Source organism: Poromitra crassiceps, assembly GCF_964638095.1.
Source record: "Poromitra crassiceps genome assembly, chromosome: 28".
Lineage (NCBI taxonomy): Eukaryota > Metazoa > Chordata > Actinopteri > Beryciformes > Melamphaidae > Poromitra > Poromitra crassiceps.
Genome location: NC_139651.1, coordinates 12,730,399 through 12,748,426, shown reverse-complemented (window position 1 = coordinate 12,748,426; position 18,028 = coordinate 12,730,399). Strand labels below are relative to the sequence as shown.

The 18,028-nt window shown below is 43.3% G+C and overlaps 1 protein-coding gene and 2 long non-coding RNA genes across 4 annotated transcripts; 1 reads left to right on the top strand and 2 right to left on the bottom strand.

Annotated features, from left to right (window-relative positions):
- The first annotated feature begins 639 nt into the window (after positions 1 to 639).
- Positions 640 to 6,690, top strand: LOC310799687 (protein C19orf12 homolog). Of its 2 annotated transcripts, none has more exons than XM_083662279.1 (3): positions 640 to 745; positions 3,978 to 4,197; positions 5,840 to 6,690. In XM_083662279.1, the coding sequence occupies exons 2-3, from the start codon at positions 4,038 to 4,040 to the stop codon at positions 6,103 to 6,105; spliced, it is 426 nt and encodes a 141-aa protein (XP_083518405.1). In that variant the 5' UTR covers positions 640 to 745; positions 3,978 to 4,037; the 3' UTR covers positions 6,106 to 6,690. The 2 variants fall into 2 exon arrangements, with proteins under 2 accessions (XP_083518405.1, XP_083518404.1); XM_083662278.1 differs by having other exon boundaries at positions 645 to 745; positions 4,023 to 4,197.
- On the bottom strand, positions 6,130 to 7,653 carry LOC310799688. Its single transcript, XR_014553823.1, has 2 exons — positions 6,676 to 7,653; positions 6,130 to 6,504 (listed from the first exon to the last, which is right to left on the bottom strand). It is a non-coding gene; the product is annotated as an uncharacterized lncRNA (long non-coding RNA).
- A 6,603-nt stretch (positions 7,654 to 14,256) lies between these two features.
- On the bottom strand, positions 14,257 to 16,342 carry LOC310799486. Its single transcript, XR_014553818.1, has 3 exons — positions 16,248 to 16,342; positions 15,653 to 15,735; positions 14,257 to 14,435 (listed from the first exon to the last, which is right to left on the bottom strand). It is a non-coding gene; the product is annotated as an uncharacterized lncRNA (long non-coding RNA).
- Positions 16,343 to 18,028: the final 1,686 nt, after the last annotated feature.

Sequence of the window (18,028 nt, the reverse complement as noted above, 5' to 3'; positions counted from 1 at the left end):
TATAAATGTTGTGATACATGACATCAGATGTTTTTTGACAAAATGTTGTGTATCTGTCCCTAATCAAATCAATTATAAATGAAAAATTATATTACCATAATTGGGCCAAAAATAAATGTTGATTTAGGCTATGTGAAATTACATAAACACTTAAATTATTTTATAGACAATTGTAAGACCTGAAATGTTACCTGAAATGTAGGCTATTAGAAAGCAGACAGGCTAGTAGCTCCACCTTTGCTAACACATTGTTCATTTCTAGCCCTTTGTAATGATTGAATGATTGTAATATTCATATTTTAGTAATGTTATTACAAATTGAAAAACATTTTGAAAAAAGGAGTGAACCATCTTGCTCCGTCTGCTTGAGCAGGAAGGAAGTAGTACTACAGCCGGAGACGATGGAATATAAAGACACTGCAACCTCCACTCACTTCCTGTATCTGTTTCGCCACTGCCACGCCCCCTCAGGAGACTGAGGAGCCAATGATGTTTCATAACATGAGAGACAGCTAATCACAAGCTGCCATTTAGGAGACCAGAAGAATACAGAGCGGCTGGAGCCTGGAACGCACTGTCTCTACAATCTATCCTCTCTGCATGCTAGACAGCTCCCATCATTCCTTGCTTGCGGAGACCGACGACAGTCGTAACTTTCATTTCTAGAGAAGAGAAGTTGGTAGGACTTGTTTGTGTTGATGACTCGAAAGGAAACAACATTTATCCCACATTTGAAGGACTGAAGGTAAGAAATGATGCCCGCGTTACATCAACATTTGAACATGCAAGTTAACATACGAGGGGTTTGGTGCTGGTGACAGCTGCCTTTGCTTTCGTTTAGTCAAACAACGAAATTATCCCATAAAGTGCGTACTAGGCTTTATAATATATACGTTATTTAGTTTGGTAATAGGCAGTTTTATGAAAGAAACACTGGCGAAAATTGTAAATGGCGTCAAGTTGTGACCATGCAGTGCAGGCTCTTCTGCCATTAACCTACGTCTATCGTAAAAAACAGCAACAAAAAACTAACGCTACTTTCTCTAGGGACTCAAGAGTGACCTTTATGCTATTAGTCCCTCCCTTCTTGTAAAGCAGTCAAAGGTCACGACGAGAAACTCTCATTCAAAAGTCTACAAAAGTCTGGCACACTCCACTTTCTGTCATGCACTCAGGTGAAACGACACGACACGTGACAGTGCTACTCTGCGGTAGTGTTTGGTGAAAGGTAGTCCGGATGGAAAAACCTCGATCCGAGACTTCCGGGCTATGGCAAGTTTATTCAAGTACTCCTTTGAATACTTCGTTTGTTTATGTCCATGCTTCTTATTTTTCTCTCAAACTCGTAGCGAGGTTAAGCGGCCGACTGCTGCATTAGTGCATTTCTATGGGGGAACGAAAACACTGTGGACAAGAACACAGGACCGGTGTCATGCCGAGTTTTGCACCCCCCCGAGAATTGCATCCTCACCTTCCGGGAGCACATTGTAATGATTCTATACGGAAACTTAACTGTTTAAAAATGTCTGGGTAGACGTGATCTCCAAGCCAGGGGGTCTGTCCTGGCTCATGGAGACCGACTTTGATGCATTAGATCCGCGTGGAGGTGGAGGTGACTTCCATGCTTGGGGCTCTCTTCTGGCTCATGGAAGCCGACTTTGGTGCTTAAAATCCGGGTACAGATGACCTCGAGACCTGGGGATCTCTCCTGGCTTTGTGGAGGGGGGTGAAAATCTCGGCGGTTTGTACCTGCCGAGATTTGCATCCCTGTTTTTAAGTTAAAACAGCCCCAAAATATGGTGGGGGTGCAATTCTCGGCGGGGGTACAAAACTCACCATGACACCGGAACACAGGGCGGGACATCCTTCCTGTAGTAATGCGTACCAGGCTCTTCTCCTCGGGACGAGCCTGGTGACGCGAGGTTAGGTGAAAGGAGATAACGTGGAGATAACACGCAATCTTTTATTTATATGTATGCCGGATTTATCATTGGAACAATACACACAAAAAAGAAATATATATATTTTTTTTCCCCAGATTTTTTTATCCCATTTTTATCCCCCATTAGTGCTAATTTAATTTATTTATCCTGGTTGCTACTCCACCCTCTGCCGATCTGGGGAGAGCCGAAACTGGCTCCATGCTTCCTCTGAGACATGGGCAGTTAGCCAGCCGCTTCTTTTCACCTGACAGGGGAAGCTTCACCGGTAGGACATAGCACGTTGGAAGGTCACACTATTCCAACCAGTTCCCCTCCCTCCGAACAGGCGCCCTTAACGACCAGAGGAGGAACCACATTAGCAACCAGGATATTGCATGTTTTGGTGAAGGGGTTCCTATATGAAGGAAACCCCCGGGAGGCACGGGGAGAACATGCAAACTCCACACAGAAAGGCCCTTTTGACGACCCCTCCCGGGCGGTGGGCACTCGAGGACATGCGGACGGGCACGCATTCCTTCAGCGTTCACAGCGTCCCAGGTGGGAATCGAACCCAGGACCTTCGAGCTGTGAGGCGACATCGCTTACCACTGCACCCTAACCCCCGGAACAATACAGCATTAAAGATTTTACAGGAGATGTATCTGAGGACAATTACGTGTAATTTGCCCTTAAAAATTGGGACCTATAAAATAGGTCTTCTAGTGAGATGTATGAAAGCAAATACCGTAATTTCCGCACTATAAGGCGCACCTGAGTATAAGCCGCAGCAGCAAAATTGCCTGTTACATATATAAGCCGCACCGGACTATAAGCCGCGGGTGTTTTGATGTTTAATTACCATATGTAAGGGTTCGTGCACAGAGGGGATTGTCGGGAAAGAGATGGCTGTTTAGGGAAGCTCCCATTTATTAACATTTCAACAAAACAAGCATATCCCGCAGGGGATCTTTTCTTTTGGCATTGTGAGACGCTTAAAAATCACCATCGGCGGGGGCTTTACTCCAGATGCTGTGCAGCCAAGAACACAAGTGAAATTCGTTCTCTCGTGACCTGTGGTTCTCAACGTGATGGACGATTCACCTTTCTTGTTAACAGTCCTAGTGAGAGGCAGGTCGAACGTCAAAGGCACTTCATCCATATTTATGATCTGCTCCGGTCCGATGGAATATTCCTTGATCTTTCTTTGTGTGAATTCGCCGAAGTTTGTAATTTTCTCCTGGTAGTCGGGAGGGAGTTGCTGACACACAGTCGTCCGCGCCCTGACGGACAGTCCCTTTCGTCTCATAAATCTGAAACACCAGGATGGTCCACCTCTAAAATGTTCAATTTTCATTTCGGTGGCGACTGTTTTGGCCTTCAGTCGGATCTGAACGGTGGACACACCTCGGCCGTCTGCTCTCTGTGTCAACACCCTGATGCCAAGGTTACGTGCTGCTGCTCGATTTCCTTCTTTCCTTCTTCTTCTCGCCGCCATCGTCGTAACACAGCCAGTTCTCCATCTTTTGAAGCATGATGTTAGATTACAACGAGCTAGTTGTGTGGCTTAGCCTTCCAAAATGTTGCCGTTAGTTTTTTAGAATGTAATACATAGAATTGGGAATGTTACATTCAATTTCATTCAGACTGTCTTTCAGGCTCAATCGCTGCCATTTTCCCCCCGGAGCGAGGGAGGAGGGAGGGTGTTTTACTGTAGTGGCTGAGAGAGCGTAGTGGCACACTGCTCCAATCAGGTCGCGAGGCACATTTTTTGCAACATCATCCAATCAGGGTCTCGCTCTCGTAATGTCTGTCTTGCTCTCGTTCTGCCTCATACCAACATCCATAGATTTTGGAGGTCCCCGAGCGGCCGTTAGCTGATAAAATCCATAGATAAGCCGCACCGTTATATAAGCCGCAGGGCCAAAAAACTCTTCCAAGACACAGTTGGGTAGTGTGTGATCTCTTGCCCACTGGATAGCAAATGTTACTCGGATCCAGTCATTCATTGTAGTCTGTGCTAGACTTAATGGGTTCTGTCTTGTTTACTTTATCAAGGAAACCACAGCTGAGTTGACTGTCTCTACTGTCCTGCCTCCTCAGCACCTCGATGCAGGGATGCCCCCACGGATGGACGATGTCATGCGTCTGTGCTGTGACCTATCGGCACACGCGGAGATGAAGGTTGCGGTGAAGAACTCTACCAAAGGAGCGGTGGTGGCAGGGGGGACTGCCTTTCTAGGTGGACTGCTGGGCGGACCTGCAGGAATCGCTGTCGGTAGGTGTTGTCACCAGATTGAAGGTGAAATGTGCCATGCTTCTGCCTTACTGAAGCATGATGTGACTACTAGTTAATATCAGCATCAGAGGTAGGAATGATTTAGAAAAAAGATGTAATTGTGATTATTTATGACTTGATATTGCAATTGCGATATGATTTGCAATATTAGAAGGAATGATCATTTATACGTCATTTTCACTGAAAAACATTACAATTATTATGATGTTGTTTTTGCGGGGATCTGTGCCAAACAAAGATGTTTTCTTAAGTGTGTAGAACAGGGGTGCCCAACTTTTTTGACCCAAGATCTACTTTTCAAGTAGCCAGCCTCCCGAGATCTACCAGTCCAGTTTCAACATCGCAAACGCACACACATCGTTTCCAGCCTGCAGTAACTAACCTCACAACACTTTCTCGTTGTCCCACAACCCACTGACATTAGGGCTGTGAATCTTCACTGGTCTCACGTCTCGATTCGATTACGATTCAGAGGGATGGGCTTCGATTCGATTACGATTATCGATGCATCTAATCTAATCTAATCTAATCTTAAATCGATGCATCACTTTTTTTCCCCAATACATGATTTATTTTTTCTCACATTCTTTTTTCTCACTGTGTGGCTACTTTTAAAATAAAAGTGCATTTGGAATTGCATTGTATTATGATCCATAATTTAAAATAAACAACTGCATGTACTTCCATTATATTTTATTATTATTATTATTATTATTATTATTATTATTATTATTATTATTATTATATATATATATATATTTTTATAATCGATTTTTGACACCCCTCGCGATCGACCTGGGGTCAGTCCGCGGTCGACCAGTAGACCGCGATCGACTGGTTGGGCACCCCTGGTGTAGAATATGATGTATAGACCAGGACATCTGTGCAGCACAACAATATTACATTTAAAATGGTATTTTGACACACATTTAGCCTTTAACAAATATTGCGCCTCCTGCCATTTGAAAATTGCAATGGGCTATGAACCGCTAATGAACCACTTCCAACAGTGGGGGAAAAGCCAACGCAAGGGAGAGGAGAACCATGGTCCAGGCAGAAATAAGGAGCCTAGAAGAATAGCGGAGGATGTGATGCTGAATGGGACGACCGACTGTTGGATATGGAGTAGGAGGGAGGAGTTGAGCTGGAAGCCAGGAGGGGAAGGAGCAGTGACTTGGCCACCACTGCTGACTCGCCAACAGGAGAGTGTTATGGTACAGAGGATGCAGAGAGGTGCTGCAGGGCGCTAGCTGACAGACCCTGCACCCAAACAGAGGACGCAGAGAGAAATTCCCTCATGTGGTGGGAATAAAGTAGGCTGCATAAAATCAAAGCACGCCAAAGTGAATTTGGTGGAAGGCAAATTAGATCTGTATTTCCTAGTTTATAGCACAAGGTGGCACCATTTTCCTTCCCTGAAGTTGTATCTGATGCAGAAACTTTTACATACTGGCCACATACAATCACTAAATACTGAGTTGACAGACATTCTCTCTCTCTCTCTCTCTCTCTCTCTCTCTCTCTCTCTCTCTCTCTCTCTCTCTCTCTCTCTCTCTCTCTCTCTCTCTCTCTCTCTCTCTCTCTCTCTCTCTCTCTCTCTCTCTCTCTCTCTCCCCCCCAGGCGGAGCGCTGGGTGGTCTGCTGGGCAGCTGGCTGACCAGTGGGCAGTTCAAGCCTCTGCCTCAGATCCTGATGGAGCTTCCTCCCGCCCAGCAGCAGAAGCTGTACTCTGACATCATGGGGGTTCTGGGCAGCCTGGACTGGACCGACGTGGCCCAGCTCGTTGCCCTGGTGATGGGCAATGCCACGCTGCAGCAGCAGGTCACTGCCGCGTTGCTAGGCTACGTCGCCAAGGAGATGAGGGCAGAGGTGCGTTATGGAGACTGAGGGGAAGGTTTTTTTCATGGGAACAAACACATCGAGGTTCTTCTTCACCGTCTGCCATTCATGTGTCCACTTCTCAACATCATGGATTTACAATGAGACTGACGCAACCTTGGTGAAATACAACTTGAACATTTTTTTTTATTCACTTCAGTTAGTTTGCTCGAGACTGAAGTGCCTAAAATGTGTGGATGTTTCCCCCTTCAAGACTATTTGAAATTCGGCAGCTGACAAAGGCCTATAGTCCTCATAAAAGTATGAAAAATCTTAAAGGAGCTATCTGCATTTTTTGTGTGTTTTTCCCCCCCACTAGATGTCGCACTGGAGCTGTAACGTCAGATGTAAACACAGTCTATAAAACACATAGGTACGGCTTCATGCTGTCATAAAGCACCTGCATTGCTCTCCTATTCATAGTATTCCCATGATGTCACAAGCATTTTACCAATATGGCGCTACAATACACACAGCTCATTGGCTGTTTGTGTCACTGGATTGTAATCACCTGTTAATTGATTACAATCACCTGTTATTTTCCTACCAAGATGGCCGTGTGGTGATGTAACAGAATACTATCAATAGCTGTCTACACTAGGCAGCCTGAGCAGCCTGCACCGTGGAGACAAGCGGACAAAGCCACAGAGCTGACCGACCGCACTGCAACTGAAACCAGGAAATACACGGTCCCAAACTGCCGTACAATCATACATGATGAACCTTTCTTTCACAGCCATGGCCACTTACGTTTTCCAATCACAGCCACAGGTTGATCCACATTATGCTCTCAAGCCTCGCTGGGTCGCTCTCTGTCTGTTTATAAATGCAGGGGAGTGCCACATCACACACGAAAGAGCGGACGCGGGCCGCTCCGGTGCTCTAGCACAGTGGTTCCCAACCTTTTCTGACTCATGGCTCACTTTAAAATCAAATCTCAAATAGGTTCACGGCCCACATCCGACCGTAAACCGTAGGCAGGCCAAATAATGTGTTCTCAAATAATGTGTTTATTTCAACAATAAAAGGTGCTGTCCATCAGCACCACGCAGAAATCAGAAACTGTGAGGGTCTGTCTACAACAGGCTAATGAACAAATAATTCATTACAAAACGGTATCATTCAACAACCTTCACGGCCCACCAGGGGGTCCCGGCCCATAGGTTGGAAATGGCTGCTCTAGCAGGCTGAAAAGAACAACGCCTGTTTTCACAACACAGAGAGGGGGCGTGGCTTGGTTGACTGCTCACAACAACAACTCACCTGTCTCATTAGATAAATAATAGTGGTCTGGCTGCATCTAGTAGAATATCACATTTATACGTCTTTTAAGAACAATCTGTGTCTATGTTATTCCATAGTGAGTTCCGTAGTGATCTTAGCTCTCATACTCTCCGCTCTGTCTTGTATGGCAGACAGACACATGTCATCGTCACCCTCAGCGCACTACTTTTCTTATCCTCAAAATATATTGTCTCTGGAGAATGAGCCCTTCCGGACAAGAACGTGTCCTAGTGTCTCATCATCCCCACCCGCTGTATTGGGGTGTTTTTTAAATATACCTCCGTTTGTGAATTGAAAATGAAATTAAAATTGTGAAGCTATTTGCTCCTTCTTGACTGATTGAATTGTCACTGGAATTTAGGCATGTAATAAGTTCAGTGAGAGCATAAATGCAGCATGCACAACACCAGGGCCCTGGCATTGGAACTGGCAAGCCCCCACATGGCAGCAGCGGTGTAGCGCCATTTGCAAAGGTTGGCGGCTTGTCTCGCCACTCAGCTTGAGAAGAGGAAATCCTGTGTGTGTCAGTCAGAAGTGTGATTTTTCACTCGAATAGTGTCTCACGTGATGACACACTTCAACCATGTTTCCTGTAGTTGCACAGAAGGTGTCATGGTTCCCCTGAATATGTGATGCTGCACCTAGTATTAGGTAGCCTCACCCATAGCTCGGCCTTGCCTGCCCTATTGGCGCGGCCGGGTCTGTGTGTGTTGCTCACTAAAGGTTATTGCATCAGTGATGTCACAATGCCTCCGTGTGTGTGTGTGTGTGTGTGTGTGTGTGTGTGTGTGTGTGTGTGTGTGTGTGTGTGCTCACTAAATGTTGTTGCATCAGTGATGTCACAATGCCTGTGTGTGTGTGCGTGTGCATGTGCATGTGCCCTTGGCTTATAACAGTGGTTCCCAACCTACGGTACGCGTACCGTAGGTGGTACTTGCGCCCCCTGCTGGTGGTACTTGGAAGGCTCTGTGGAAAAAAAAAAGTTTTTTTTTTTTTTTTTTTTTTTTTTTAGTTTTTGTGCAAAATCCATGGTGGTCATTAGTAGTAGTTTTCAAACATGTGAAAGTGAAATAATAATAATTATTATTAATATTATTGGCAGTGTTTCTCAAGGTAGGTGGTACTTGCGCCCCCCCCTGCTGGTGGTACTTGATCCCTGGAATCCCAATGTTTAAATTATGAAATAAACCCAACTTTAAAATCAATTGTAAAACATGTTTATCAAAATAATACTACGAATGAAAATAAACTTGTGATCATTGAAATTTAGGTTTATTTTGTTGTCTTGAGATTTAGAAACAAATATTTGTTTCTGACGGACACTATACCTGTTGCGCATGCACAATTACCTGCCCGCCCCGCCTGGTTACACAAGTGGTGAACAAAGACGAGGAGGGATGCTAAAGTGGATCAAAACGGGAGGGAATCGTAAAAGAGCTGTAGTAGAGGAGAGCAGCAACGATGAAGCACAAGGAGGTGAAGACAGCAGTCAACCCAGCACAAGTGCAGCTGCTGCAGGTTGCACATAGGCTGCAGGTTGGAATAAATTTGCCTCCTGCGTGAACTGTGCATAGCTGAATAGACTGTATTTTAACGTCGGTCATATGGTGGTACTTGGAGAGCCAACTACTTTCTCAGGTGGTACTTGGTGTAAAAAGGTTGGGAACCACTGGCTTATAACATCACTTTTGACATCATCACTGATGACATCACATCATTAGCTAATTAGCCTAATTAAAAACTCCGGCTCCGGTCACCTGCACGGGTGCCCTTTACACACTCTGAAGGTTTCAGCCCGATCACACGTAAAAACAGCATAGCTGTGGCCGAACACGGAACTTGAAACAAAGTCCACATACTCAATTTTATGTTTAGATAGATGGATAGATTTGATATTGATTTGCCGCCCCTCCCCCCCAATCCACATCTCAGTTGTCTCAAAGCAAAAATTCTATCCAACTGGTCATGCTTCTCTTTATCTCCATCCCCTCCGTTGTTTTTGTTTTTCAATATTTTATTTTCATTTCTTTTTAACAATACACGACCAAAACATACACATACATATTATTGAAGCTCAATATTGCAACATGGTGCCACCAGCTCCATAAGGTGCTTATGTGCTTGTAAGGGATATTGTGCATGGGAACCCACGCAAGGGGTCCATGAGAAACCACCCAGGCGAGTTACCCGTCGCCCCTAACCTCATCAAGGTAGGCTAGAAACGGGTCCCAAATAGTTGAGAATTTTTAAGTGAGTTGGTCCTCAGGAACCCAAGTTTCTCCATCCGTATGACAGAGGTCATGTCCGTCAACCACAATTGAAAAGGTGAAGAGGGGGATTTTTGGCAACAGTTGTTCGCTGCTTCAGAGACTTTTGCACAGAGAGCAGGGAAGTTCAGAGAGGACTCGGAGCAGCCAAAGATGGCGAGTTCTGCCTCTGGCTGAAGGGTTATTTTGTACGCCTTAGACGACCAATCAAATATTTTGGCCCAGAATGCCGTTAGTACGGGTCAGAACCAGAAGGCATGAGATAGTGTGCCCTCCGAAACTTGACACCTGTCACACAGTGAAGATCTTGTTTAATTTATGCGTGGAGTAGTGAAGACGGTGAGCGACTTTAAATTGGATCAGCTGGTGTCTGCTATTAACTGAGCAGATTTGTATCACAGATGCCTTTCCCATATAATGTCAGACAAATCAATACCAAGTTCCCCCTGCCACTCTTCTCTAATTATCTCAGTAGAGGCCATGGTGATGAGATGTTTGGAGTGAGGGCTCAGCAAAACACTAAAAAAGCATGTTCATTTAGGAACACTTCAAAGGTGTGAATCTTGGATCGAACATCATTTCTGATCTGCAGGAATCTGAGCCAGTTCGTGCCGGGCAACTCAAACTTCCTCTTCAGTAGATCAAAGGATGCAAAATGGCCATCTATGTATGAGACCATCTATGTATAGGTCTTTGATGGAAGCCAGACCCTTCTCACTCATCATCTCCTCCTTTGTGATTGATATAATAAGGGATCATGGATTTGACCTGGATTCACTTCACCAGTTCACCATTATGAAAATAATTAGTGTCCCTAATCATTTGTACAGTATTGGTACACGATACCTTGGCTTAAAGGTATCGAGTGCCCCTTTTGCACCCAGATCTGAAGTCCAACCAGTCATGTGACCACAGTTAATATGTTTCTAGCCTCCAGTATTTTTGTGTATTGCTGCTATGTATTTTTGAGTGTATTGCTGCTACTTATGTTTTACGTTTTATATATTCTGTTTTTTGTGTTTTTTGTTGTTTCGGGGACAACGGATGGAAATTAGCCTTGTGCTAAATCCGGCAATTTTTACACTCTTATTATGTTCCAGGTGACTGTATCTGCTTCATGGTTGTTGTGTTCATTAATTTTGCACTGTCCCGTCCAAATAAATTAATCAATCTAGAAAAAAATTAACCATACCCAGCCCTATGAGGCTTATTCCTACATGGAAAGATCTGGAAGTGCTCAAATAAATATAATGTGTGTCTGTGAAGTTCATGTTTAATCTTCTAACTTCCTCTGGTTTTTACACCAGAAATGGAACGGACGCATGGTGGAAGTTGATGTGGAAGTCACAGCAGGGGGTATGTGGAAACCAGAAGTGTAGCAGCTATTAAGCTAATATACTGTAGGTGTGCCTTGAGATTTTGTCGTGCCATTTGGTGTGCCTTGGGCACAAAAAGTTTGGAAACCACTGATATAGAGTATGTGTACTGTTGACAAAATGTGATATTGTAAGTCGCTTTGGATAAAAGCATCTGCTAAATGACATAATGTTATGAAATGTAATGTATATGACAGCCAGCTCTCCATATTTCCTTGTCGGTGATTGAATTTATTTATGCTGCGGTGTCCATACAGGCACAATTGGCCATGACTGCGGGTGGGAAGCCGGATTCCGGGTATATGTGCTGGTCGCTGCACTAGTGCCTCCTCTGGTTGATCCGGGCACCTGTTCGGGTGGGAGGGGAACTGGGGGGAATAGTGTGATCCTCCCACGCTACGTCCTGGCGGTGAAACCCCTCGCTGTCAGGTGAAAAGAAGCCGTTGGCGACTGCACAGGAGGAGCAAGTGTATCTAGTCTAGTGTCTAGTGTCTGTGTCTAGTCTAGTGTCTGTGTCTAGTCTAGTCTAGTCCAGATCGTCAGAGGGGGTGGAGCAACGACCAGGACATCTTTTATTGGCAAACGGTGCAGAGAAAGTTAGGTAAGTTTTTAGATCACAATGAACAACATAGTGTTTTTATTAGATTGGCTGAATGCTGGGTTGTGTGACCCGGATCATAATTCAGCTAGTTTGAATTGTTTAGCTCCTACATTTCCAATGGAACGTTTTCTGTCACCATATAGCACATATATGGGACCCTGCAGGGTCCTTTTTTATTCTCCATTGACATGATTCTCCTTGTATATTTAGCTCGTCTGCGACTAGCGAGGCCAGCTCTACAGATGGGAACAGATGTCTGTGCCTGAGTGACTGACTGACTGAGTGACTGAGTGATGAAGTTCCACCATTGGTCGGGCGGGACACGTGGTCGGGCAGAGCGGAGTTGTGGAGCCAGTTGCAGCGCTAAAGCCCGCTGAACAGGCAAGACACACACACACACACACACACACACACACACAACATGTGCGGGCGAGAGAGCGACAAAAGGTGGGTTTCCATCCACCTCCTTTTATGCTAATTTTCAATTTGTGCATAAAAACACGAGTCGGAACAGCAGAAAATTCGGGGGGGGAAACGCAGTTTTCACACTTGGGAGAGGTGGAAGAGTTGGCGTGCATAAACCAAAATAAATGCAGAATTCTTTGTAAAATATAAATGCAAATTCCCAAATTATTGTATTCCCTCGGCCACGGACCACGGACATGGGACAACAGAAAATACTTCTGCGGACATTTCTGTGTCTTATAGCATTAAAGACCGACTGGTTGATTTCCAAAATTATATGTGGAGTCTTCTTTCACAAAATGCATAATATGAAGGATATAAGGAAGTAAAGTTATACAGAATGTATTTTGTCATGTCCACATGGGATTAAAAGACCATTTCTCCTCTCATGCAAAATATAAGCAAACACAATAACCCAGACAAAGACATAGACATTGGTGTGAATCCAGAACAAAGACATAGACATTGGTGTGCTAGGATCACTCTAGGATCTATTTATTCAATGGATTTGTCATGAATTTACAGGAGGCATGGTGGCGCTGTCGCCTCACAGCTAGAAGGTCCTGGGTTCGATTCCCACCTGGGACGCTGTGAGCGCTGAAGGAGTGCGTGCCCGTCCACATGTCCTCGAGTGCCCACCGCCCGGTTGGGGTCGTCAAAAGGGCCTTTCTGTGTGGAGTTTGCATGTTCTCCCTGTGCCCCCCTGGGGGTTTCCTTCAGGAACCACTCACCAAAAACATGCAATATCCTGGTCGCTGAAGTGGTGCCTCCTCTGGTCATTCTGGTCTAGCCTGTTCGGAGGGAGGGGAACTCGTTGGAATAGCGTGACCCTCCCACGTGCTATGTCCTACCGGTGAAGCTTCCCCTCTCAGGTGAAAAGAAGCGGCTGGCTACTGCCCATGTCTCGGAGGAAGCATGGAGCCAGTTTTGGCTCTCCCCAGATCGGCAGAGGGTGGAGCAGCAACCAGGATAAATAAATTTAAATTAGCACTAATGGGGGATAAAAATGGGACAAAAAAATCGGGGGGTGGGTGGTTGGGTGGAAGGGGGGGGGTCGACAAAGATCCTTAAAATCATCTCTATTTCTAATAAATACATGAAAATGAAAAACAACAACACCACATATCACATACTGCACGCTGCATGCTAAAAACTTTATCTCCAACACAAGGAAATCATTCTTGGGGAGCCCCGGTGTCTCACCACAAAGGCTCAGCCCTACTCTGCCTCTACTATTGGCCAATTGGAATAAACAAAACACACACACACACACACACACACGATTTCAGCCCTCTGCCCCTACCACCCTGCATTTTGAAATTTGCCCCCTTTTAGCCAATTGGCACGAACACAAACACACACCTTCACACAGACACATTTGACTTCTATGCCAAATGTCAGCCTCCTAGGTCGAAACCCGTGCCCGCTAAAGGGTGGTGAACTGACCGACTGACCGACTGACTGTCTGCCCTTCACATATCTCGAGAACCGTTTGTCGGATCAACTTCAAACTCAGGCAGTGCAGCTATTTTGGACCCAACTGAGTGCATAGTGCCACCTACTGGCAACACAAAAAAATGGTTTATCTCGAGAACTGTTCGTCGAATTTTGTGCAATTTGACCAATCAGAATACGGCTTTCACGCATCTTGCAAACCGCTTTCAAACTTGGGGGGGTGCGCTGCTGGGGACCCGACAGAGTGTAGTGTCGAATTTCATGCAATTTGACCAATTGGGGGGAGGGTGGGGGGTGGAGAGGGGGATAGGATGATGGGTGAATGGGGGGAAGGGGAGGGAGGGGAAGGGGCACTGCACCAGTACAATATAATTTGTATTTCTCAAAAGAAATGTCTAGCTCCTGGCATTGTAATGTAATGTAGTCTTCCCCACCATTTCAAAACACAAGTAAAGACATTTAAAATCTCCTTTAAAATGTATTGATAAATATGTGAATAAATAAATTGCTAAAATATGTTGATGCTTTTTCATTCAAAAGTAAGGGACACATGTGCCTCCTGCAACATAATCAGTGATGTGGTTAAACATGGTTATTCGATACTTAAAAATGAAGACATATTTCTAGTATGCACCTTATAAGGATACATCAAACCAACTAGCTATGATTGACTAAAACAATATTGAATATATGAGTGAATCAGTGAACAACGCCAAAGATCTAAGCCAGCGCCTACAAGGTGACAACAGACAAAATATTCATCTTTCTTCCATATCAAACTTCATTCTTCACGCTCTCTTCTTGTTTGAGGAACACCTTTCCATCGTGTGTCATTCTCCAGCTCAGTTTGATGTCTGCGTTCACCCTGCTCTCTCTCAGCTTCCTCTCCACCTGAGCAGCAAAAACACATGATAATGTGCAACAATTTACAGTGTAACAAAAACACATGATAATATGTACAGTGTAACAAAAACACATGATAATATGTACAGTGTAACAAAAACACATGATAATATGTACAGTGTAACAAAAACACATGATAATATGTACAGTGTAACAAAAACACATGATAATATGTACAGTGTAACAAAAACACATGATAATATGTACAATGTAACAAAAACACATGATAATATGTACAATGTAACAAAAACACATGATAATATGTACAATGTAACAAAAACACATGATAATATGTACAATGTAACAAAAACACATGATAATATGTACAATGTAACAAAAACACATGATAATATGTACAATGTAACAAAAACACATGATAATATGTACAGTGTAACAAAAACACATGATAATATGTACAGTGTAACAAAAACACATGATAATATGTACAATGTAACAAAAACACATGATAATATGTACAATGTAACAAAAACACATGATAATATGTACAGTGTAACAAAAACACATGATAATATGTACAATGTAACAAAAACACATGATAATATGTACAATGTAACAAAAACACATGATAATATGTACAATGTAACAAAAACACATGATAATATGTACAATGTAACAAAAACACATGATAATATGTACAATGTAACAAAAACACATGATAATATGTACAGTGTAACAAAAACACATGATAATATGTACAGTGTAACAAAAACACATGATAATATGTACAGTGTAACAAAACACACTATAATGTACAGTGTAACAAAAGCACATGATAATATGTACAGTGTAACAAAAACACATGATAATATGTACAATGTAACAAAAACACATGATAATATGTACAATGTAACAAAAACACATGATAATATGTACAATGTAACAAAAACACATGATAATATGTACAATGTAACAAAAACACATGATAATATGTACAATGTAACAAAAACACATGATAATATGTACAGTGTAACAAAAACACATGATAATATGTACAGTGTAACAAAAACACATGATAATATGTACAGTGTAACAAAACACACTATAATGTACAGTGTAACAAAAGCACATGATAATATGTACAGTGTAACAAAACACACTATATTGTACAGTGTAACAACCACAAATGTTCTGTTGTGATTCAGTTAAATCAATCAAACGCAGAGAGCCATTTGTGGGTTACCAACCTGTTGGAGAAGTTCCTCAGCTGAGTAATTTGGGTCCAGAGGAGAGGTCAGCTGAATCTTGAACACTTGTCTCTTCTTCACTTCTGTTTAACCAGAAAAAGACACAATGTGGTCACTTTTTAAAAGCACTTATAGGACACACAGTAGCCACATTCTGACACGCAGTAGCCACATTGTGTTTTAACAGCACTATATGACACGCAGTAGCCACATTGTGTTTTTAACAGCACTTATAGGACACACAGTAGCCACATTCTGACACGCAGTAGCCACATTGTGTTTTTAACAGCACTTATAGGACACGCAGTAGCCACATTCTGACACGCAGTAGCCACATTGTGTTTTTAACAGCACTTATAGGACACGCAGTAGCCACATTCTGACACGCAGTAGCCACATTGTGTTTTTAACAGCACTTATAGGACACACAGTAGCCACATTGTGTTTTTAACAGCACTTATAGGACACATAGTAGCCACATTGTGTTTTTAACAGCACTTATAGGACACGCAGTAGCCACATTGTGTTTTTAACAGCACTTATAGGACACACAGTAGCCACATTCTGACACGCAGTCAGTTTTAAAACAACTCACCGTAGTAGCACACAAACTGGTATTGTTTCATGCAGGACCAATCTTCCCACTTGCCATGCCATGGTTGCCCTCCCCTGACGGTAGCACAAGCACCATCACTGTTGTCGGGCTGAGAGTCCTTCCAGTACTTAAATGAGGAGTTACTTCCATCAGACCAGAGGCTCCATGGCTCTCTGTACAGGCCGATCCAGACAGAACTGCTCCCTCGTTCTTTTTGTATCTCCTGGTTTTCAGCCTGGTTTCTCACACTGGCCAGGTCTGTGTAATGGTCCCTGCAGTACCTCTGAGCATCAGCCCAGGTCTTTTTCTCTCCTGGTTTAATATATTTCCCAGAGACCGAGGACATCATACCTGGAATATTACACAAATTATTAAAAACAAGTATTCTTGTTCAGGAGTGAAATGAGAACCATTCCTTATTACATACTTACCAGCGATGCTCCTGTTATTGTAACATATGAAGCGATTATCGTCTGTGCAGGATCGATCATTCCATGTTCCACGGTAACCCATACGTACACAGAATTGATTAGCGTTGTTATTATTAGGCTGTGTAGGAGACCAGTTGCTAAACTCCTCCTCTCCTGCATTATAGTAACTTTGATCTGAGAGAGACCACTTCCAGTTTGTCATGTCGTCGTACAGCCCTATCCAGGCTGGTCCAGTGAAGCCCTCTAACAGGTGAGCTAGTGCCGTCATGTCCTCCATGTTGTCCACAGTGGCCAGGTCAGTGTAGCTTGTTCTGCAGTAGCTCTGGGCGTCTCTCCAATTCTTCTTTGTTTGGATGAGATAGTACTTGTGACCAAGGCAGTGGAAGAAGGTGTCCAGCACTGTGTGGTGGGAAGAAGCAAAGGGGTTGGAACTAGGGCTGGGCGATATGGTTGAAATCACGATAATCATAAGGATTTGTCACGGTATCAATGTCACGATATGGTTCATGTATGCAAAATATTAAATGAATGGTCATCTCATTGAACCGAATGGTAATGTTACGAGTGATGTCAAACAAAACAGAGATATTCAAATAACATTCCTACCATAGTTCATTTTATGAGAGTTTTAAGTAAAATGTGCTTGTCATCATCAATTTAGACAGCAGAAATTTGTGTCACAATATGAAAATATCTTCATATCATCACGATATGATTCCACTGAAAGACGATATTGAATTATCACCCAGCCCTAGTTGGAACAGAATGAATCAGTTCTGACCTGCGTTCACGTCAGTTCAAGAGAGATCAGTTTCTTGCAGAGGTGGTGTACACTAGGGAGGATTCCCTTGGAATTTGAAATAATGTGTTTGTTTTATTGTGTTTGCATCTAATATTAGATTATAATAAAACACACACACACACACACACACACTTACCTGAAAGTAGCGTTATAAGAATCGTTCTCCCCTTCATACCTGTGGAAGTGAAGTGCGATGGTTATGGCTACTTCACACGTTGATAATCATAAAAAATTTTGGAGCACAGCTGCCGGATTCAAAAAATAAATCAAATTAAAACATTTTAGCACCAGAACCTGCGCTATCAGGAATCAAATAAATCATTTTTATGTCAAATTAACAATAAAGCACTTTGGAAATCTTTGGGGATCTTTGGGGCTGGGACATATAAATGTTTTATTCCAGTGCGAAAATGGAAAATGTGTAACATTTCAATGATGGGAGACCAGTGGGTAAAATTTGACAAGCAAGCTTTATTCACAAATAGCATGGCGACTAATTTTGGCGTAATGACTCCGTGGTAAGATGACCCTCTTCTTGTGGTGAGAGA

Bases quoted from the DNA above. Each gene is read 5' to 3' on its own strand.
- LOC310799687 (XM_083662279.1), top strand. From the start codon at position 4,038: ATGCCCCCACGGATGGACGATGTCATGCGTCTGTGCTGTGACCTATCG. The intron at 4,198-5,839 runs GTAGGTGTTGTC...TCTCCCCCCCAG, and splicing joins ACCTGCAGGAATCGCTGTCG to GCGGAGCGCTGGGTGGTCTG.